This window comes from Choloepus didactylus, chromosome 21 (assembly GCF_015220235.1).
Source record: "Choloepus didactylus isolate mChoDid1 chromosome 21, mChoDid1.pri, whole genome shotgun sequence".
Classification (NCBI taxonomy): domain Eukaryota; kingdom Metazoa; phylum Chordata; class Mammalia; order Pilosa; family Megalonychidae; genus Choloepus; species Choloepus didactylus.
In genome coordinates this window covers 21,149,012-21,171,576 of record NC_051327.1, presented here as the reverse complement: position 1 = coordinate 21,171,576, position 22,565 = coordinate 21,149,012, and the positions used below count along the sequence as shown (strand labels likewise).

Genomic DNA, 22,565 nt, shown 5'->3' with positions numbered 1-22,565 from the left:
TGGGAGCGGCGGCGCCGGCGCGGGGGAGGGGAGGCCGGATGTGAGTGGAGCGGCCATTTCCTGTTTCTCTGCAGTTTTCCGCCAGCTTTGGGTGGTGGCTGCTGCTGGGTTTCGGCTGCCCGTGCGCTGAGGGCCAGGCGGCGTGGACAGCGGCCCCGGCACCCCGCGCCCCGCCGCGCCTCGAGCCCGCCGCGCGCCGCGCCCGCCGCTCCTCGCCTCAGCGCCCGGTCGCCGCCGCCGCCGCGGCCCAGCGAGCGGCCCAGATGCAGGCCATCAAGTGTGTGGTGGTGGGAGACGGGTGAGTGCCCCGGGCCGGGCCGGGCGGGGGGCTGTGGGCCTGGGGCGGGGGCGGGCCTGGGCCTGGCCGAGGCCGGGCCGGCGCCGCGGGCTCGCGTGGGGCCTGCGCCCGGGCCTCTCCGGGGGCCGCAGCGTTCCCACCTTCCTCGGGGCCGGCCGGGCGGCGCGTGCCTGGTTCCGGCTTTTTTTTCCTCCTTTCCTAATTTTTTTTTTTTTTTTTAAGTGGGTGTTGGGAGTTGAGCGCCGGCTGGAGGGAAAAGGGAGCCCCACCCTCCCGCTTTCTTCCCGAGCCCGTGTCCCGCCGGGGCAAAAGTCGCCGATTGCCTCTCCCCGCCCTCCCCACGTTTGCACACTGATTAGGTGGCGTTTGGAATTTGCCTGTTTTTGGTTTATTTTTAAGCGCACTCCTTTGGTTTTCCTGTTAGGCTCCAGTGGCAGTGGGCAGCGGTGCTCACGTTAATCCTGTTGGATGAGTGTTTCCCGGGGCTGCTTTGGCAACCCTAAAACTTGCTGATGAGGCTTCTGTGACTCGTCCTGTGCCGCTTTTGGGGCTTTTAAATGATTATTTTTGCTCTTTCTGGGGAAAACTTTTAAGATTTTAGCTGTGAAGGAGCTGGGTGTAATTAAGACTGTTCTTTTCATTGAATAGGTTGTAAAAAAAAAAAAAAAAAAAAGGAGGGGAGTGCCCTTCCTTAATGAGTTAGGTATGGGTGTAGCAGAACTGGCTTCCTGAGCTGGGCTGCCCAGTGTGACTCAAGGCATTTCTTTTCATTACTGTCCTATGGTTACAGCCCCTCGAGGAAGACAAGACTTGGCTTATGCAGTTTTTTTTCTCCCCTCTCATAGAAACAAAAATCTCAGTGTAATCCGAGCAAAGTTGGTGCGTCTCTGCATCGCTTGTGTAGTTTGAGCGTTGACAAGAAAGCCCGAAGAACTACTACCAGTTTCATCAAACTCAGAATGCAACTGGTACATTTTCTAGAGTGTAAAAGTAGAGGCAATTGTTCTGGCATCCCTGTTCTTTTTGGTTAGTGTTGTGCATGCTTGTCATTGGTGCTGATTTGGCATTTATGCCTCTAAAAAGAATTTGTGATTTTCCAGCTTATTTAGATGACTGTAAGTTAGGCATCCGAAGTTGTTTCTGTAACTAATTCAGATGCAAGAACAATTAGGCAAGTGAATTTTTTTAAGCCGCCATCTGACTAATTTGTCAGACTCATAAGTGTGAAGAATTATGAACACTTTGTGGTTCTGTGTATATAACTAAAATTTTTTTCACTCAGGAATATGTATTTTTTAACCTTGCAGAAGAAAGCTTTACTTTCTATCATTTAGGGTGGAAAAAAAAGTTCATTTAGTTTAATAAATCAGAAAATTCATTTAAATGAAGTTTTGATTATTTTGTAGCATGATTGACTGAACAGATGTCACTTTGTCTAACAATCATTTTTAATTACTTGCATTTCCTTTAAAAGTTAAAAAGAATGAATCAGTAATGCTTAGAATATGAAATAATGCCGACTAGGTTTTATTTTTTAAATCAATAAATTGCTCATAATTCAGTATTCAACCATAATATCTAATATTTTTATTTTATAATTTCAAAAATGAAACTGTAAGCACTGGCAGATATATTTATTTAATACTAACAGGTTGTGGGGCTCTGTGGTTTGTATTGGCTTATTTATCTAGTCAAATACTTGTTGAAAAGCTTGCCTTGAGATCTGAATCCTCTGTCAAATCCCAGTCTCACCACTTACTTATAGGGTATCCTTGAGCAGATCATTCATCTCCCAAGAGAGGTGCCTCAAGGGGAAGTCATGAGGATTAAATAAGATGCTGGATATTAAGTGCCTGTTAGGTACCCGGCCCCATGGTGACTGCTTGTGAAGTGCCAGCTACCACTATTCTTACTATCTTTGGTTCTTATTGTCTTTGCTTTTGTCAGGCATTGCTAGGCTCTGGGAAGGGAATATTAGGCAGAAAACACAGTTCCTGACCTTGAGTTTTTAAATCTTTATTTGATGTTCTTGGTGTGACTAGGACCAAGCAATATTGGAAGTGAAATGTCCCTTTCCAAAAAACCTACTAAGCTCGATTACTTTAAATAGGAGATGATAAGCAGCAACCATTCCTTCAGTGAAAATCTACATCCATAATTTCCTATACTAAAAATATTTGTCCACTTCTACGGGAATAAAACATATTCCTGATGATATCGTTGAAATTTTTTTTTTATTCAAAAATTGTTCGTATGGTTCTAAGTCTTATGGGGCTGAAGAAGTCAATGTCGTGGAATTTCAAGCAATTTGAAGATAATTTTAAGTAGTAAAAAAAACAGGTTTCACAAATTGCAAGTTTTCTTATTTAAAAAATATTCTTAGGGACTTGGTTAAAAGCTACGTTACAACCATTTTATAACTAGGCTCTGTCAGCCTCTAATGCATTATTTCCTATGTAGCAATCTAATTGGCATTGGGTATGAAATACAAGAAAAATTTGATAGTTTTTTATTCTGTTAAGAATAGTCATTCCTGAATACAGTGTCTGTCATCTTTATTTCCCAAGATTTTCCCCCAGCTTTACGTAGGTAAGATAGCATCTCACATTCGAACATGTATAAACAACCAGTTTTACTAGTTTGTTTTGGCTTTGGGAGATGGGCAGGATGGGAGTGAATGAGTTGACGTAGCTTCTTTTCACTCATTGTACAAAATGGTGTCTGGATTGGGCTAGTCAGTCCACCTAGCCCAGTGTCTGACTTAGACATTGCTGTCCAGGAATTTTTTCAGTCGGGCGTGATAAATGCCTTCCATGTTGTCATCCTTATAGGAATGTGCACAGTTACTCTCTGCTTCCACTGAACAATCACTGATAATTCGACCCATGAATTTAAGCTCTTCATAAATTGTCTTTGAGACAGGGAGTTATTCTTAACTTATTGTAAAGGTATTTGAATTCCACACTGGTACACAAATTTAGGTTTATAAGTTTAGTATTTGGCTCTAAATTGGTAAAATTACATAGAATGCTTTTTTTTTTAAATTTCAAATGATAATCTCAATAAAAAGTTTGGTGTTGGATATGTGGAGGAGTATCAAGAATCCATTTTTATAAACCTTAAATCCACCTTTTATCATGTTCTATCTTTTGCATTGGTCATCTGATCTTTTAGTAGTTCCTACTTTTTTCACCAGGTAGCTCTGTTTTATAATTGCAGTCTTCCTAGAAAGGTGATATTTTATTGGGAATCCTGCTACAAAGGCAGTTAGTTACCACAAGTCATCAGAAGGAATATTTTTCGTCTGGAATGTTCATTTCTTAATGTGAAAAATTTCAAACATACAGAAAAATTGAAAAAATTATGCAGTGAAACCCATATACCCACCACCTAGCTTCTGTAATCAACATTTTGCTCTATTTGCATTATCATATATCTTCCCATTATCAGAGGGAATGTTTTAAGAAGGGTATAATAGTGGAGTTGATTTTGAAGGAGAATGGGGTAGTGTGCAGTTAGGTATAAATTCTTGTTTTTGAACAAGTTGATATTCGGCTAACTCATATCATGTACCCCAGAGGAGTGACTTGATGGTTTAGAAAGGCAGGCTAAAGTAAAGCCTGCTTCAGATTTGAAATCCATTATAAGTGGCATCGTCAGCCTTCAGTGTTCAAGAAACTTTACACAGAATCTTAGTTTTTGAAGCCTCTGCTGGTGAGAATGGTTAGTTTTCTAAAGTGGATTGCGATGCCCCTGTTAGTAACAGAACATCTGCATTTCAGATTGGGTTTTATGTTTTTGTAGTGCTAAACTACTTGATCAGTTCATACCGTTTCTGAACATATTATATGTGTAGTTATGCATTTAATGAGGGCCTGCTGTGTATAGAATTCCCAAACCCTATTTCTCAGTGTAAATCAAGGACTTTCATTCAGTTTATTCACTAAGCATGTAAAAATATTTGATTCTTAACAATTCACATTTTCACTACATTCTATCAATTTGTCCTTAAGATCTGGGTACTTCTAGATAGCAGTACAGGCTCTGTATTTTGGTTTACAATTGTCATTGGAGTAGCTGTCTACTCCAATTTGCCTTAAAAAAAAAAAAAAAAAGGATAGCACAGAAAGTTCTTATGTTTTGAGCTTCCTTGATCCCTTATTGTCATTTTTTTAATGTGAGGAAATTGCCATTGTTTCCAGATTTATTGATTGTATGTACTTTTTAGTTTTGTTTTATAGATTTCAGGATGTAGCACTGAAGCTTTCAAAAAAAAAAAAAAAAAAACTGTAGTAAAAAATTTCCTTAAAAGTTCTACTTAATGGGAAAGTGAAGAATATAATAGGAACATAAGTTATTGGCTTTAATCTTGGTCATTTCTACAAGAAAGGGTAGGAAAAGCACAGATGAGTAAAAAAGGAAAATTGTAACTTCATGAGGAGGAAATCCAATATAGAATTGACATGAAATTCCTTCCAGTAGACGTATGTTTGTTTTCTTGAGTTAGAGCATCTTTCAGAGGTTCAAGAGGTTGAATTGAGCAGTTAAATATATAAAAAGGCAAATAATAACTTCTAAAAATTCTGCCACGACATCATTCAAGGCTGTGACCAAATACAGCTTCCATTTATGTGGGGAAAAGCCTAGTGCTGATGTTGACTTTGGCTTCTAGAGTTTATTTGTGCAATGTGTTCAAAAGGAGTGAATAAATACACTAAATGGGAGGTGAATAACCATTTTTCTTTTTTGTTATCCATTTTAAAAAGTAAGTAAAATTTACTCAAGGGGAGGACACATGCTCATTTGAAAAGTCAAGATTCTACAATTTAATCATTTTCTTAGAGAATACACATTTGTAACAAGTTTTGTTCACTGTTAACAGATTTGTAGCAAATAGTGATTGGTAATAAAATTTCAATCAATATCAGATTATGCCAGTTTCTTGAATTCTTTCAGTTAACCCTTTCAAAAGATGATGCTTCTGCTGAAGGAAAGGAGATTTTAGAGCATCCAAGATACAGTTGGTCATTTTGGGTAATGACTTTGTTCCACATATACTTAAAAGAGACTCAGGACAGACTCTTAAACAAGTGCTCTGACATTTTATTTTAATAGTCAAAACCTTTACTTATAGAGGCTTATCCTTGACATTAATTAAAAAAAAAAAAAATCCAGAAGCTAAATAAAAAAAAGTTTTCACGTTAGCAAGCTTTTTTTTTTTTTTTTCCCCTCTTACTGTAGTTTGTGATCTGATAAGATGTGGTGAAATAAGGAAGCGACCAGGCAGGTGGGTTGAGGGGCTGGATGGTGCTTCCACTGCAGGGTAGAGCCCAGTCATGCTGTAATGACTTAGGTTTGGGGCTGTTGAACCAAAGCAAGGCGGGAAGTGAGCCTGACCTGGACGGGCCTGGCCACTGCTTAGTGGCAGAAGGGGTGCAGGCACAGAGGTGGGGTAGGTGGTCTTTGGAAGAGAATGGGCTGGTTGGGCCAGAGGGGCAGGGAGCCACTACTGAATGCCTGCTGTGCGCTCCACACTGAGAATGGAGACCCATCCGAACCCAACGGGGTCAGTAACTGGGGTAATGTTTTATACGACAACATTTGTAATTTTGGAAAAGGGTTCACTTAGGATGGTCTTAGACTCCACTTTCTCCCTCACCTACCGCATCCAAGCCATGGCCAAGCCATGCTAGTTGGGCCTCAGGTCCAAGTAGTTCCTGAAATAGCCACTTCTCTGCACCCCCAAATCCTCCCCTCTTTGGTCCAGCTACCGTGGTGTTTCCTGGAACACAGCGGTAGCTTCCTTGTTTTCCTGCCTCTGGTCCCAGCTTCCTCAGTCCTCTTTCCACACTGCAGTCCGAGTCTTCTAAACAGGCAAATATAATGGTTGCTTGTCAGTGCAAAAGCCTATGTGGCTTCCAAGTAGAATCAGGTCTCATGTCCTTAACGAGAAGGCATTTTCCTTCGACACGTCCCCCTTTTCTTTTGTTCTTCAGTTATCCTGGGCTTCCTTCAGTTCTGGGCCTCCCCATATGCTGGTGCTTTTGCCTGTAGCTTCTCTGTCCTCCTCCTAAGTCTCCTCTGCCCGTCCCAAGACCAGGTTAGAGCCTCTTGCTGTGCATTTCCAGAACATCTTTAATAACATTTATCATGCTTATAATTTTTTAATGTAATGATTACATTTTAATTTAATAACTGAATAAACTTTATGAGGTCTCATTCATTGCAGTATCTTTATCACCTAGTATACTTGCTGGAATAGTAACAATTTGTTGGTATAAATTGAAATTGAATTAATGCTCACAATAATTTTGTGATGGAATTGGTAGTTTTATGTCCATTTTACAGGTGAGAAAACTGAAGCATAAGGAAGTTGCAGCTTGCCAATAAATTAAGCTAGTAAGTGATAGAGTTGGCCCTGGCTACTCAAATCCTGGGCTTTGACTCCAGATCTCAGGCTCGAATTTATTTTGGCATTTAAAACTGAACAAAAGTACATCCACTGAGTCATTTCTGCTTGGAAAGCCTTTAGGAGTTGGTAGTTACTTCCTAACTGATGATGTCATGTTTCACCCTGTGTGAGGTCTTTGGGGTGGGGTGTTCCAACTTTTATTAAGCCCGTAATAATGTTACGAGTGAAACAAGTTTTGGCAAGACTGGATGGGCCTGTAGTCTGTTCTGGTTGAGAGGTTCTTGCCTTAAGCTAGAAGGAGTGTGAGTGAAAATAGAATAGCACTTATCTTCTTGGCGAATCCAAATTTATAGGAGTTGAGGTTGCACAACAAAATCTTGTAAATCAGAACTCCAGCTTATGGCCATGACCTTGGTAAACTGGCAGAGGACAGCAGGCTGCTGGGCTTGTTTAGGAGAGCGTTTGGTGAACCCTTAGGAAGCCGGAGAGACAGCCCTCTGAGGCCCCTGAAGCAGCCCTGTGACGGCTGTAAAAGCTGGAGACCTTTTCTTGGCTCGTGGTGCAGTGAGCTGCTTAATTTCTAGGTGCTGTTCTCTTGCACAATGTCATGTGATTGGGAGACTTGTACAAACCACTGGGACTTCTGCCTGGGGACACACTGGTAATGTCAGTCTGTACATACGCTTACCAATTTGTGCAGGTGGAGGTCCTGTCCGGAGTACTTCTGCACATTTCTCGTTTACTTTCTCCTCTTTGCAGCTGTTGGAGAGGGTTTACCCCATCAGCCCCAGGCCATTAATGAATATGTCTGGAATACATTGTGTTGCTAGGACTTGATTGAGCTTCCCTATAGCCCTTGCCTTAAAAGCTTATGGTGATGTGTGAAGATTGGAGCTGGAGGAGGTGGCTGATGAATACAGATGAACCAGTGTGCACACAATTGGCTGCTAAGTGCTTTAACAAGACTGCTTTCCAGAGGGAAGTCTTTAGGGAGGCTGTGGGATTTTGAGCGGTGCCACTTAAGAGGTGGCAAAATAAGTTACTCATAAAAGTAACAAAGTTTACTTGTAGGGAGAAACCATGTTTGCATGTTAGTATCTATTCCAAAATAATTTGAAGGTAGGATTTAAGATTCTTGGATGAAAGAATCTTCTACAGATTTTAACAGAAGAGACTTTTTCTCTTGACTACGACCTTGTGCTTATTTATTGACAACTTGACTCTAGAGCTGATGCCAGGCACTGAGCAGAATGCAGAGATTCTTGACTTTATGAGAAATTCTGGTTTGTTTACTTAAAATTTCAACCCCCAAAATATGTGTATAATGTTAAATAAAAAGTTACAGAAATTGATTATTTTCTTCAATGCTAAGTACTTGTTTTTCTATAAATTATTTTAACAGAATAATGGTAGCTCAGTATTTGTGTTAACTAAGCAATTTATACTTTTTTCTCTCTCTTTAGAGCTGTAGGTAAAACTTGCCTCCTGATCAGTTACACAACCAATGCATTTCCTGGAGAATATATTCCTACTGTGTAAGTATTTTCAGTTAAGTTTTGAATTAATTTGTCTATGATAGGTGTTTGTATGTACACATATGATTAATTTTCCTCTCAAATATTCACTGAAATATAAAATGTTTTGTTTTATTTTGCTTTTCTTTCTTAAAATACTTAATCTAATGTAGTTTCCTCATGGGAATGGAACACCCACAGTTTTCCTAATTGATTTTTAGTCATTCAGGGAACAAAAGAAGGTTAACAAACTAACTCTGAAGTGTAGAGACTGGATAATGTAAGTGTTTCAGATAAACTTGGGTCTCTGAACTGTGTGTGAAGGATCAGGGAACTGGAATGTGAAAAATTGCTTTGTTTTAATTGGCCTTACCTGTCGCTGCTGGGGTACAGAGCTTTGGAATTGAAACCAGGGGGTGTGTGTGGGGGGGGAATGGACTGGCCTGTTGGCTTTTTTTTTTTCCCGTAAGCGTTCTTCTTTTTTTTTTTTAAAAAATTAAGTTCCGTTTTATTGAGCTATATCCACATACCATACAGTCATCCATAGTGTACAATCAGCTCTTCACAGTGTCATCATATAGTTATGCATTCAACACCCCAATCTGTTTTTGAACATTTTCCTTACACCAGAATGAATCAGAATAAGAATAAAAATTAAAAATAAAAGTAAAAAAGAACACCCAAATCATTTTTCATTTAGTTTTTGTCCCCATTTTTCTACTCATCCATCCATACAGTGGATAAAGGGAGTACGATCCACACGGTTTTCACAATCACACTGTCACCTGTTGTAAGCTGTGTTGTTACACAGTCATCTTCAAGAGTCAAGGCTACTGGGTTGGAGCTTGATAGTTTCAGGTATTTACTTCTAGCTAGTCCAATATATTAAAACCTAAAAAGTGTTATATATGTAGTGCATAAGAATGTCCACCAGAGTGATGGCCTGTTGGCTTTTGAGTGCCTCTTCTCTGTGGCAGCAGAACTGGGCAGATGGGGTTTCTGGGAGCTTCATGAGGCTCCACCCTGGGGCTACAGTGAGCTCTGTCCTTTTGGCCGGCTGTCCTGGGGCAGGCAGGGCTGCTGGAGGTAAGGGGGCATTTGAAGTCCCACCTGTGCCCACTTCCTCAGGCTCAGCCCATGCGGCCTAGCTCACTGTTTTTTAATGTAAATGCGCTCCCTGTTGTCTCCACATGTTGGTAGAACTAAATCATTAAAGCTGTTAGTGTTTTTGTAGTACTGTAGCTGATTTAACTGCTAGTCATTTATGTGGTTTCCTTTCTAAAATTTTATTGTGGTAACATGTATATATAAAACATAAAATTTTCCATCTTAACCATTTTTAAGTGTACAGTTCAGTAGCACTAATCACATCCACAGTGTTATGCGCCACCATCACCGCCTTCCATGACAGAAACTTTCCCATCCCCCAAACGGAAACTGTCCCCATTAAGCCATAACTCCCATCTTTTTTGGGGAGACGTGCTTAAAAACAGTGCTGGACTGAAGGTGAGTGGGCATGTCTTTGTCCACATCCTCTAGTATTTCTATGGGGTAGATGATTTGAGGAGGGATCATACCAAATCAAAAGGGTGTGTATGTTTTAGTGATAGACATTGCTAAATTAAATGGCTGCTCCAATTCAGCTGTGACTGAAATTGCCCCTTAACACACTTCAGTTAACATGGGTGGAAAAAAAGTTATCTTTTTATTATCGTTTTCCTTCCCATTCACCGGTGAGGTTAAAATCTTTTAAATGTTTACTGTCCATTAGTAGTCCTCTATGAATTACTTGTTGAAATCCTTTGCTTATTTTTCTACTGAAATTTTTTCTTATGGATGCAATTTTTTATTTATAAGAAACATCCTCTGTCTTCTCATTTGTCTTTGAAATTCGTTATGGTGTCTTCTGTCGTATAGAAGTTTAAACTTTTTGGGTAAGTATGTCTTCTCTCACCCTGTTGGTCTGAATTTTTATGTCTCATTTTGGAAGGCCATTCCTACTTCAGTGATGCAAAAAACATTTTCTAGTATTTTTTTTTTCTGGGATTTGTGTGGCCACAATCACACAAATTAAATAATCTTTAATTCATTCTTTTTCCCAGGTAGGAAAAAAATAGTCATTGTAACATTACTGAATAATCCATCTTTTTCTCACTGAAGCAGAATTACCAGCATTCGTCAAACCTTTTCTTTATGAAAGCTAGTCTGGTCTTTAGGAACCTGAATCAGGCCTTGATTTGCTATTGCAGTGTAGTAACACTCCTGAAGTTTTAGATTTAAGAGTATGTAAAAGTAAATTCTAGAATTGTCTTTTAAGGGCTGATGTATTTGCTCAGTTTGGCACTTGCCCCCGTTTGAATTGTGATGGCTTTTTTTTTTTTTTTTTTTTTTTAATGAATTACGCTATGATGCCAGAACCTTTTTATTTTTAAAAAACAACAACAGAAATTTGTTGTCTTGCAATTCTGGAAGGTAGAAGTTTGAAACCAAGATGTTGACAAGGGCCAAGTAGCAATTTTTAAATGTGTTCACCTTATTTTCCCTTATTTTCAGCCAATAGGCATTTCTCAGCTGCCTTCCTATATTAACTAATCTCTGTATAGAAACTTCAAGTTAATTTAAATTATTTGTGTAATCTGGTACGCTCCTTTTAAAAATGTTCACAGTAGCTTCTAAAATCGGGCTTGTTCTGTGTCACCAGTACCTTGGTTGCAGGGAAAGAAGACCCAGACTTACTACTGAGTACTGCCCTCCTCTCACATGGGCATTCTGGAAATGCTGCAGAGCACTGCGATAGCGGCCTGTTGCGTTTTTGAAAACAAGATGAAACGTATATGTGAAAAATTCCACAAGTGGGATTTGAAAGAGGGACAGTTTTATCTTTTGTTTCTTCCTGGCAAGAAAAATCTTAAGTTTCTGTTTATTAAAGGCAACAGCTTTTTATTTCTGATAGTAATTTGCTTCATTTAAATTCAGCAGCTTCTCCTTTGTTTCTCTTGCATTTTTCTTTCTCAAGGTGGCTTTCCCTGTGCTCCAGCTCCTCTCCCCACTTCTTAGCCTGTAAGGGTCCTTGTCATGACTGCAGGGAACTGTGTGCTGCTGCAGCAGCCCCCAGGCCCACCCTCCCCATCTCGGCAACCTCCTCTGGGACACCTGCTAGGAACTGGCCGGTGTCCCCATCTGTGCCGTTCGCACCAAGGCTGAAAACTAACTATCTTTATCCCATTCTACAGCTTTGACAACTATTCTGCCAATGTTATGGTAGATGGAAAACCAGTGAATCTGGGCTTATGGGATACAGCCGGACAAGAAGATTATGACCGATTACGCCCCCTCTCCTATCCGCAAACAGTAAGGATTTCTACCCGTTTTTAATGTGTTCTTTAGAATACCCAATTCCTGAATATTTAATTAACTGCATATCACCCACGAGTTTGCTTACATTGCTATCATTTGGGTGTATCATGTAATAGCAGATAAAGTTAAATTAACTCAGTAATAAATATCCCCAGATGCAAACTAGGGTTTTTTGTTTTGTTTAGTTTTTTTAAAAGCATTACCGGTTGTAGAGTAGAGGCATTGTGCATTTCATCTGTTTATTTTCTTTCATTTAGTTTTAGGAAGATCATACACAGTCTTTTTTTGCAAACTGGTTTTCAACAGCAATTAGTTTCAAGATCATTTGCTTTGTGATGGTTCATACAACAGAATCAAATTAAGCATTTAAGTTTGATTTAAAAGAAGTTAGTAACTAATCTTACGGGTTTAATACTTTTTTTCTGTGAAACATTTGTTCTCTATGACTTTAGCACCTAAATCTTTCCAATGTAGATTGAGGTTTCAGTTTTATAAAATGTGTCCAACCAGAAAAACTTAGATTCGTTTTGTATCTATATCAGACAGGCATAATTTAATTACCGATTTGAATAGAGCAGTAGCTGGTGGGTATTGGGTACTTGAAAGACAATAGTCATGGCCAGAGGCCACTTTTGCTTAAGTATGCAAATGGTTTATTTTGTATTTGTGTCATTTGCTCATCTTATTACATATTTGTTCTTCATTTGAAAAAGGATATTTAAAAACAACTTTGGAGACAGAGTAACTAAGTGGTTGAAGCAAAATTAAAATATACACTTGAGGTCGTCAAGCACATTCCTTGGGTTTAGCTCGCAGCTGTCCCACTTCCTTACCCTGTGACCCCGTCTCTCCAGTCTCTAGCTATGTATCCCCTTGTAGGATTAAACAAATTAAGAATGTTGTTTTCTACAGGGCTCTCCCTGTCTCTTCTTAATAAAATGCTTCCCTTGGGCTCTAAGGTAACTCCTGACTGGGAAGAATCCTGTCTCGTTCCAGCTCCAGGATCTGCTTGTTGAAACTTCCCGTTTTGGCAGTGACTTCTGCCCTTTCTGGAGTTGGAAGAGCTTGGGTAGCATTCTCTGCCCTTTTCTTCTGCTAAAAAAAAGAACAAATTATAAAGCATTTGATAATATGCTAGAATCCCACTCCCCCTACTTGAGGAATCACAAACCAAAATTGGACCTTTGTCAAAAATGCTTCATTTGAACCCCAAGGAATTTTATTTTAAGAAATAGGAAGAGGTTTTCTTTATACATTGATTTCCCCCAGGATCTTGCATCAACAGTATTGTTGGACCCTGAGGACGTTAATCTAGTAAGCCCTTAACATAGCTGCCATCAGGAACACACTGTGAAGAGGTTTTTAAAGATGTAATTAGGGTTCGGGGCTCCTGTTCAGAAGCTTGGGGAGAAAGCACTGCCACTTTGTCTTCCAATGGAAGTGAGTTGTGAACCTGTCTAAGCTGAATGCAGTCCCCTGGGTACAGCTGAGAGAGGCAGTGTCACTTCTGAGAAATGAGAACCACCCTCCTGTGACTCAGGGAGTTCAGGATGGGGTGCGGCCTCTCCCTCCAGGGGAGTCACCCACAGTAGGGCAAAGGTGAGGTGGGGGGTTCCTGCTGTGTGCTCAAGAACACAAGAGAAGTCACAGTGTGGACCCCTCAGGTTGACTAAAGCCATGGAGTGGAACAGTGGTGTTCTCTGGGACACCTGTCTCGCTCATATAAGGTGGTGAATCCTGTGAAATGCTTGAATAGCATAGAGGGAATAGGATGTGATTCTTGCCTTCAGGTAGCTCATAGAAGAATCTAGTAAGCCAGTTATAGACTGTGTCCAGCGTAGGAGGTGGGGGGTGGGGGCGCTTAAGGAGCAACGAGGGGAGAACACCCAGCTCGCAGTTGAAGACACTTGACTCGGACTCCTTTGGAGATGACATAATCTTGACAAGGAAGGGGCAGGAGTCCTGAGTGCTGCAGTATGGGGGCCTGAAAGCTCTCGCTTGTTTGAGCTGTGTTGTTCTGCCCAGAGGAGCAGGCTCTGGGAGTTACAGGCTGGCACCTTGACCACTTGTTGGCAAAAGGAGAAGCTCTAAAGTTGGTACTAAATGGAACATTGTCTCAGATTGCTGGCTGTCTGGTCCACAGACCTATTTGTCTGGCTTGGATAGGACGGTGTACTCAGACCCACTCTTGAAGGATCGATTAGATTTCTCATCTAAGGTGTCTAAAAAGAGACATTAGATTTTCTGTGGTCATCTAGTGTTGGTGTTCTTTTCTGTTGGCTAGTTCTGTGTAGCTCAGTTAAATTTGCTTAAACCATCAGTTTCTACTTAGTTCTCTGAAAGATGGGGAGCACATAGTCATCATTTTCAGTATAAATTGCCCTTCAAATTTTTATTTTTCCAAATTAAGTAATTCTTAGGACTTCCTATCCTGTAATAGTCTTTCTCCTCCTTTGAAAATATTTTCTGCATATCCAGTTTAAATTGACATGCTCAGAATCAAAGTGTGGTCCTTGTCCAAGGTCACCTGTATGTGCCTCCTTGTTCCAGGCCCCGGTGGTAGGAGTGGGCATCAAAGTCACAGCCAGGCCCAAGCTGCGTGTGCTCCTGGGGACCCGGGCTTCCCAGCTCAGGCGCTGCAACCTGGGGTGTTGGGCCAGCATTTTCATTTTCTGTGTGTGCTGGGACTTGAGAAAGGTTTAAAGTACTAGGTTAGACCCCTCCAGCATTAGAGAAAAGGTAAAACTGCATTCATTGTTTTGCTTGGCAATTTTGTTTTTCAAAAGGCTTCAGCCTCTATTAGGTTGGCCATGACCGTTGTCAGTGTCCTTCAGCCAGAGATGACTAGGGGCACACCTGCGGTTAAAAGGGGAGGGAGACTCACACCACGGGGAGCTGTTGGGCAAGATCTGGGCTTGTGTTGAGTGATTTGGGGGAGGGTGAAGGAAGCTGGCGTGGATGCTGTCAGAAAGCAAGGGTAACTCCAAGATTGTGTATAGTAATAAATCGTATCTGGAAGGTGGAGGAAAGAAGTGAGGCTAAGGCTGTGGTTGGTGAAGAAGCAGCAGTCAGCAGCTGGGAGAGGAGGATGTTTGGTATTTTTGTGGTTTGCACAGTGACTTTAGATTTGAAGTGGTTGGTGATTCTTTGCCTCACTTCACCATGGTCAGAGTGACCTTGTCTGATGATGGTGTTCTGGGAGGTTGTTCTGTTCAAAAAGGAGTGCACCGTGGCCTCTGCATGAGTGCCAGGCCAGCTCCCGATACCACCGAGGCTCAGCTGGAATTCTGGTCACTTCACAGGCCTCTTTTTCATAAGCTTGTGCTTAGCAGTTCCACAGTGATGACACTTGTCACATCAAACTTGGGAAACCTGCTTTTAGTTCTTTCTTTTCTCTGCTACGTTTACATATACTGGTCCTTTTTCCTGTGCATAGAATGCCTGTATGGAAAAAAAATTTTAAGCCTGAAAGTAAAAACCAGGTAGGAAGCACTTGGAAGAGAATAAAACGAAGTAAAGAGAAATGATATTGGTTTGGAGTAGTGAGCGCCTGGCCATCAAGATGTCTGCTCCGTCTCATTGTCCTAAAGCAGAGCCCCTGATGGTTCTTGACGTGTCTTTTTGTGCACTGAACCACGGACAAGCAGAGCAGGCTGCAGGGAGAACTGCTCCTGTGCTGTGATTGTGACCAGTTGGACAGACTAATCTGTACCGGGAGCAACAAGGAGAGCAAAGGACTGGCCATGAAAGGCACCAGGGAGGGGGATGAGGGATGGTGTGTTGCTGGTGGAGTCAGAATGGCTCTGAAGATCCAGGGCAAGTGGCGTTCAAGTTCAGAAGAGATGGCAGGACAGAGGGTCTCCAAGCCCACACAGGTGACCCTGCGAGGTGATGAGCACGGCCGCACCGCAGGTGGTGCTTTCCGGGGCTCTGAGGAGTGTTTCAAGGAGGGGCACAGGAATAGAGTCCCAGCCCAGGGCAGCCGGCACGAACTCCATGTGCGGGTATCAGGAGAGCAGAGGTCAGAGTGAATCGACGCTGGAAACCAAGTATATCAGAAGCATATGGGGGAGGAACCAGGAACAAGGAGGCCCAGGCCCCAGCTCGAGCAGATGGCAGGCTGGTAGCACATGATGCCAAGTGGAGTGGCTCGGCTCCTCTTGTGCTGCTTCTCCATCAAAAAAGTTGTTCTTAAAATTTGCAGAGTATAAAAAGGACAAGTGTTGTATGATCTCACTAATATGAATTCCTTATAATATGTAAACTCATAGACATAAAATACAGAGTATAGGTTACCAAGATATAGAATCAGGCTAAAGAATGGGTAGTGGTTGCTTAATATGTGCAGAATGTTTAACTAGGTTGTACTTAAAAGTTTGGAAATGGACAGTGGTGATGGTAGCACATTATTAACAGTGCTGAATGGTGTGTGAAGGTGATGGAAAGCGGAAGTTTAGAGTCATGTGTCTCACCAGAAGGAAAGTCAGATGCTAAAGCATGGGAATGTATTACATACAGTTAACAGTAATGTTTTAATACCCTTTCATGAACAGTAACAAATGTACCGCACCAATACTGTGGTCAGTAATAGGGGAGCTAAAGGATATGGGAGGATTTAGGTTTCCTTTTTTTATTTTTATTTCTTTTATGGAGTAATGAAAATGTTCTAAAATCGATCATGGGGTTGTACACACAACCAAGTGATGATTCTATGAGCCGGTGATTGTACACTTCAGATGGTTTGTGTGGTGTGTGAGTATATCTCAGTAAAGCTGCATGTAAAAAAACAATTGCAGAGCATACAACAAACATGTTAGTGGGTGTTTTGAAACTGAGTTTTCTTTGGCTGATCCCAGAGGAGTCGCTATATTTCAATAAAGATTTAGCGTCATTTCAAGTCCTTGGGAGGATGAATCTTCAGAATGAGTCCATCTGTGAAACCAGAAGAGTTATGGAAACGTTAATATTCTCTCTTTGCATTATAAATCAGAGAAGCTAGAGTGAGATGAAATGAAAACAACTCTCATCCTTCTTTCTCTGAAAAGAGTCCCAGGATTCTGGGTTGTCTCATCTGGGAGCAGCAGAAGAATGAATTGGAAGCATTGTGATAAACACTGGGAATGTCGTCTCTTCTAAAACTGGCAGCTGAGGGTGGCCTCATCCAGACCCACGTGGGATGGGGAGTTAGTGGTCCTAGGGTAGCGTCCCTGGTCATGTCTGTCAGATTGAGACACACTCCCTGAGCCAGGTGGTCGATGGGAACAGCGTTCCTGCGTAGGAGAGTTTTGATGTTGGGACAGTATTAAAATGGTAAGCCCTGAGGACCAGGCAGTGTTCACCTGATGGGTGTGCCCCCCAGGCGGGCACTTCCCCTGTCTGCTGGGGCCCAGTGGGACTGGTGCCTGGGAGCTTGCACGGAGATCTCTGCAGGTGCCCGGAGCAGTGCACGGGCATGTGTTGATGCCAAGGGGAGGCCCTGTCCACAACCTGTCCTCAACTACTCATAGGCCGTGTGCTTTATGTGCCTTAATTTTCTGGGTGGAAAGAAACATTCCTTCTGTGCTGCCACAGGCAGAAGTGGTGCCTTGGCCTGGTCTGCAATATTTCCCGATTTGTCTGTCTTGGCTGTCCTTTAGCTGCATGGGGACACCTCCCTTGGCCAGGTTTGATGGAGTGTTTCTCAGGCATCAGGTCTCGTAGATGCTTTAGATCATTGTCTGCTTTAGATCCCCTGGGAGGGCGGAGGCAACATTCTGGTGAAGAATAACCGGTTATATTTATTTTTATTTTCCTCAGTTTTTACTAAACTCAAACAAAGTTCTCGTGCATTACTAGGTTGGAGAAACCTATGGTAAGGATATAACCACCAGGGGGAAAGACAAGCCGATTGCCGTATGTAAAACTTTCAGTCGACTTCAGTTTCAAGCTTTACCTCTTCTTTCATTTCACTTAGTTTCCCTCAGGATATCTTATTGAGCCTCCAGTTCCTCGAGTGTTTTATATTTAATTCGCTCAAGACTGGACATTTTGCTTGATGAAATACGCTTTCATTAGAGTGTGACGGTTGACCTACTAGTTTGAACTAAAGCAGTTTGTGAACTGCTTTCTTCCCTCCTCCAACGTAAAAGGAAGGGATTTGAAGAAGGACATCTCTTCTGCCTGGTTGGAGACTCCAGTCTGGAGGCCTGACCTTGAGAGCTCACCGTGAGCTGAGTGCTTGAGCTGGAGGAGGGCTAACCACTGCCGCCAGGGGTCTCCTCTCTCCGCTTCGGTGTCCTGGCTTTGGGGGTGTGGCCTGTCCGGGGCATGGCTGTGCAGGGCTGGTGCACTAACCCGCAGCGCTTTGAAATGGTTTGCAGTCACCTCTGGTGCCGAGATGCCACGGTGATTTCTTGGACAAGCTTGTGCATGTGCCAGCATCCTAAAAATATCATTTATAAAAAGGTGTTGTACGGGATGTTTGTTTCCCTTTCAGATACAAGATAATCAGTTGATGAGTTAAAGGGATAGGTTGGGGAGTGTGTGCATTTCACCAAGTAGCAAATTCTTTTCTCCAGGAAAATGTTTTATAAATTGAGTATTTTAGACTCTCTTGGGCATTTTTAAATATGTCTATTTTATATTTAAATTTGACTTTATACACAATACAGAATGGAAGGAAAACCCAAATATTTTACATTTAGCCAGAAATTCTCTCCAAGTAGTTAGTTACTGCACCGACTTCTCTTTGACACTCTGGTACCTAGTGAGGTTCCAAGTGAGGAACTTGGGTGCCCTCGAGAAGCCGGGTACGGGGAAGGCACTTAACCATCAAGTCCCTGGCATCATGGAGGAGTGTTCAGTTAGCAAATATTTGAGCCCCCACCTTGTGCCAGGGACTGTGATGAATGGTTCCTAAGGAAGTAGTTTAATTGGAATCCAATGATAATCTAAAAATGTTTGAAGTACTTAGGATGCAAATGGGAGCTTAATAAAAAGATGCCATTTGTAGCCTAATGTCGTTAAAATTGACTCTGCTTTTGAGAAACTGAGAGACAGTGTGTTACTGAAATGTTGGAGTGTGGCACCTCCCATGGGTTTTGTCCTGTCACTAGAGGTCCCGAGGGTCCCAGCTGGGAAAGGGGCCTGTCAAGGGGAGGAGCTGCATTAGGAGAGGCCTCCAGGCTGGCTTGATGCTGCCTCGGCCTCCGCAGCTTCTGACTTCGCTCCCTCAGTTTTTGACTAGTAACTGGTTGCTTGATGTGCTGGTTCTGGTTTGGGAGCCCCTGACACAGCTTGCGAGGCCAGGGTGCAAGCTTCACGTGTGCACTGTGGTCCCATGGGTGCCCCCGCAGCCTTTAGAGAGCAAAGCTCCGTTGTCAACTTCAGGTCATTCTCTGAGCTTCTCCCTGTTTCCTCTCTGTAGGATGTATTCTTAATTTGCTTTTCCCTTGTGAGTCCTGCATCATTTGAAAATGTTCGTGCAAAGGTAAGTGGGAGTTTATTTTTTTATATATGTTAAAAATAAATCTTTAAAAATATATAATGTCACTCAGGAAGAAACATTAAATAGTGAAGTGCCATTTACTGCTAGGAATTTTTAGTTATTTAAGTTGGGCTTAGTAATTTTACTATTTAGGCAGATAATCCATTTTTTGAGTATATGACGTAGCTTGCTGAAGTTTCAGAGGGAGGGAAAACAAGGCTGTGATTCAGAAGTGGTGTGTTCCTTGTTGTTAAAATAATTAAGCACTTTGGGTCGGTTTTTATAATGACCATTTTAATTTTTTTTAAATCATCATTTTTTATTGCTGCACCTTTGGAAATTTCTTAGTGAAAGTTAAGACTGGGATACAATACCCTTTAGTGCCAGTGATAGGGAAATTTGGGGAGGTAACTGAGGCAGAGCTGAGGCCTTGGTCAGTCCAAGTCGTTTATTTTTTTCTCCCTGAATATCTGATGAATTTTCTGAAATGACCTTAAGTACTTGGACTCATTTTACCTCAAACTAAGTGCTCTCCTCTGGGCGACTTTCCTCACTCCCGCCTTCCCTCCCTCCCCACCTCCTCCTGCTGTCACTTGACCAGTAGAGCCTGTTCCATTGGGCCATTAACCCGGGACGCTGGCTTGCTAACCCCATGCCCAGGGATTGTCCTGGTGGCTCCTGAAGGCCTGAACTGAAGGTGTGAGCCAGGCTGGCGAGGAGAACAGGTCGTTCTTGCCTGGGAAGGCAGGGCCTGGTCTGGCACCTGGGTGGATAGGATTTATAAGGAAGGAGCCCACATGTAACCTGTGTAACCTGTCGCTGTCTTCACATCTAGTGGTATCCAGAGGTGCGACACCATTGTCCTAACACTCCCATCATCCTAGTGGGAACGAAACTTGATCTTAGGGATGATAAAGACACAATTGAGAAACTGAAGGAGAAGAAGCTGACTCCCATCACCTATCCCCAGGGTTTAGCCATGGCGAAGGAGATCGGTATGAGATCCTCCCCTTGCATGTTTTGTGTCTGCTCTGCACACACTGCTGCAGAGCTGCCGTGCAGTCTGGGAAAGGAGAGGGTGTGTCCTTCCGTTGCTGGGAGCAGCTAAGCAAGGCCCTTGTGGTGGGTGTGAGTGTCAGCATTTGCAGGTGGGGCCGGGGGCAGGAGTGGGCACAGCGGCTCAGGAGAGGGGCTTGCTGATGGGACTGGCTGTTTCCCACAGGTGCTGTAAAATACCTGGAGTGCTCGGCTCTCACACAGCGGGGCCTCAAGACAGTGTTCGATGAAGCAATCAGAGCAGTCCTCTGCCCACCCCCTGTCAAGAAGAGGAAGAGAAAATGCCTGCTGCTGTAGATGTCAGAGCCCCCCGTTCTTTACTCTGTCCCACTTGGAACCTTTGTACGCTTTGCTCAGAAATGGTGGAGCCTTCGCACTCGATGCCAAGTTTTTGTTACAGATTAGTTTTTCCGTAAGACCATTTTGAACCAATCAGTAATTTCAAGGTTTTGTTTAAAGTGTAAGAGTTCAAACTTTCACATTCTATTAAAATTTAGCCCTAAATGACAAGCCTTCTTAAAGCCTTATTTTTCAAAAGCCCCTATTCTTGCTCAGATTAAGAGTTGCCAAAATACCCTTTGAACTAAGTTGCATTGTTGTTTTACAAACACTAAGCACTAAACTGTTTTAAAGACCTTTGTCTTCAAGAAGACCTTTCTGCTGTTAGGAAATGCAGAGTTTCTAACTAGTTTTCAGGTCTGTGAAGCCTGGGAGCGTAGCCTCCCCAATGAAACATTGCCATTTAATGCATTTGATAATTTATCTATCCATGTTCATTACGTAACATTGTACTGTTTATCTTAATGGAATGAGTATAATGACTCAACTCTCTGGATCAATCTTTTTGATTTCATAGTGAATTTTTTTTTTAAGTTAGTTTATTAGCTTTTGCTGAGATTTTGAACTGAGATTGATTCCCATGTTTCCTCTAATGAAGTGTTCTGCTCTTAGTGGAGGGTATACTGGGCTGGAGTGTGCAGCACTTGATGTGATCAAAGGATGAAGACAGTATTTTCACAAAATATGGAGATTAATTTACACTACATTGTACACAGAATAAATAAACTGAATACAAGTGTCAACGGGTACAATTTTTAAAAGGTTAATTTCTGTCAAATGCAGTAGATGAAGAAAGGTCGGTATTGTCAGTAAGTGTTTTTCTTAAGCTTTTCCTTTCTCCTGCACCTGCCATCCTTCCCAAAACTGGGCATTTAATTCCTCGTTGAACCGGTCATTCCCACAGTTGCTAACTTGAACTTAGTAAGTGCTTTTCTTATAGAACTCTTTCTTGATGAGCAATATGTCTCCTTGTACTATAAAATTTGATAATGCATTAGAATTTTGTTGTTTTGTAGATTAGTAAAAGTGCATTTCCCCGATTTCACGTTACTTTATTCAAAGCTAATACATGCTTTCCTTCGTAACTAGGTGTAAAAATCATGTGTTGCAGCTTTACAGTTTTTAAAATATTTTAGATAGTCCTAAACTCTGACCCCTTTTAGCATCACTGTCTTGCCATTTGACCAACACTGTAAGTTGACTCATACTGACCGTCCCCTTGACCTCCCCTTCACGGACACGCACTTCCTGTCGCTTTCCCTAAGAACATTCCTTGGGGTCTGTGAGGGTCTGTAACTTGGCGCTAGTGCTGACAGTGTTCTATACATCCTACAAACTGGCAAGAACACAATGTTGGACCTTTGAACCACTAGAACAAAATTTTCTAAATTGACAGTTGCAGAATTGTGGAGTGTTTTTACATTGATCTTTTGCTAATGCAGTTAGCAGTATGTTTTGCATGTATGACTTAATAAACCCTTGAATCATATGACTGGTAATACTTGAATTTTTGAGAACTTGGTGAACAACTGTCTGGTATGTGTTCATTTGCTCCCTTTCGAATTCTGGGTTGTTGGAGAAACTCATTGTCAACTCAACATTTCATGCTTGGGTGACCGAGGGAGTGTCCCCCTCCGAGGGGAGAAGACAGGTGAGTCAACAGCTGGCAGCACGGTGCGGGTGGGAGGTGCTTGTGTTGTTTTGGGACCTATTGGGTGATGGTAAGATGCCTACATGGAGAATCCTGGTGGTTGGGGCGTGGAAACGAGCGTGTGAACTTGCAGAGGCGTCTTGGGCCGGAGAGGCCTGGGCTGAACATGCAGGTGTCGGGAGTTACCCGGGCAGAGCTCTTAGGGTGGAGGCTGGACTAGGACCTTGAAAGTTCATAATGTTAAAAGCAGTCCCCTAAATGTTCCTTTTTATTGCTCTGAAGATGTTTTATTTTCAAATCTTCAATGCATATTTATCCTTGGTTAAAAAAAAGGTTGTCGGGTTGAACTAATAATCTGTTACAAAAACAGCAACCTTCCCCCCTTCACACCCTCCCCAGTTCTTTTAGCTCCTTTTTGTTACACAATCCCTGCAAGTCTGAATTAAAGGCTTTTATTGCTAGTTGAAGTTTTG

General features: G+C 42.2%; 1 protein-coding gene across 2 annotated transcripts; it reads left to right on the top strand.

Annotated features, from left to right (window-relative positions):
* The first annotated feature begins 53 nt into the window (after positions 1-53).
* RAC1 (Rac family small GTPase 1) lies at positions 54-21,930 on the top strand. Of its 2 annotated transcripts, XM_037815251.1 has the most exons (7): positions 54-298; positions 8,174-8,245; positions 11,458-11,575; positions 17,417-17,473; positions 18,987-19,049; positions 19,882-20,041; positions 20,269-21,930. In XM_037815251.1, the coding sequence occupies exons 1-7, from the start codon at positions 264-266 to the stop codon at positions 20,397-20,399; spliced, it is 636 nt and encodes a 211-aa protein (XP_037671179.1). In that variant the 5' UTR covers positions 54-263; the 3' UTR covers positions 20,400-21,930. The 2 variants fall into 2 exon arrangements, with proteins under 2 accessions (XP_037671179.1, XP_037671180.1); XM_037815252.1 differs by lacking the exon at positions 17,417-17,473 and having other exon boundaries at positions 61-298.
* The last annotated feature ends 635 nt before the right edge of the window (positions 21,931-22,565 follow it).

Coding starts and splice junctions, on each gene's coding strand:
- RAC1 (XM_037815251.1), top strand. CDS start 264: ATGCAGGCCATCAAGTGTGTGGTGGTGGGAGACGG. Junction 8,246..11,457: donor GGAGAATATATTCCTACTGT/GTAAGTATTTTC, acceptor CCCATTCTACAG/CTTTGACAACTATTCTGCCA. Junction 17,474..18,986: donor GGAAAGACAAGCCGATTGCC/GTATGTAAAACT, acceptor TCCTCTCTGTAG/GATGTATTCTTAATTTGCTT.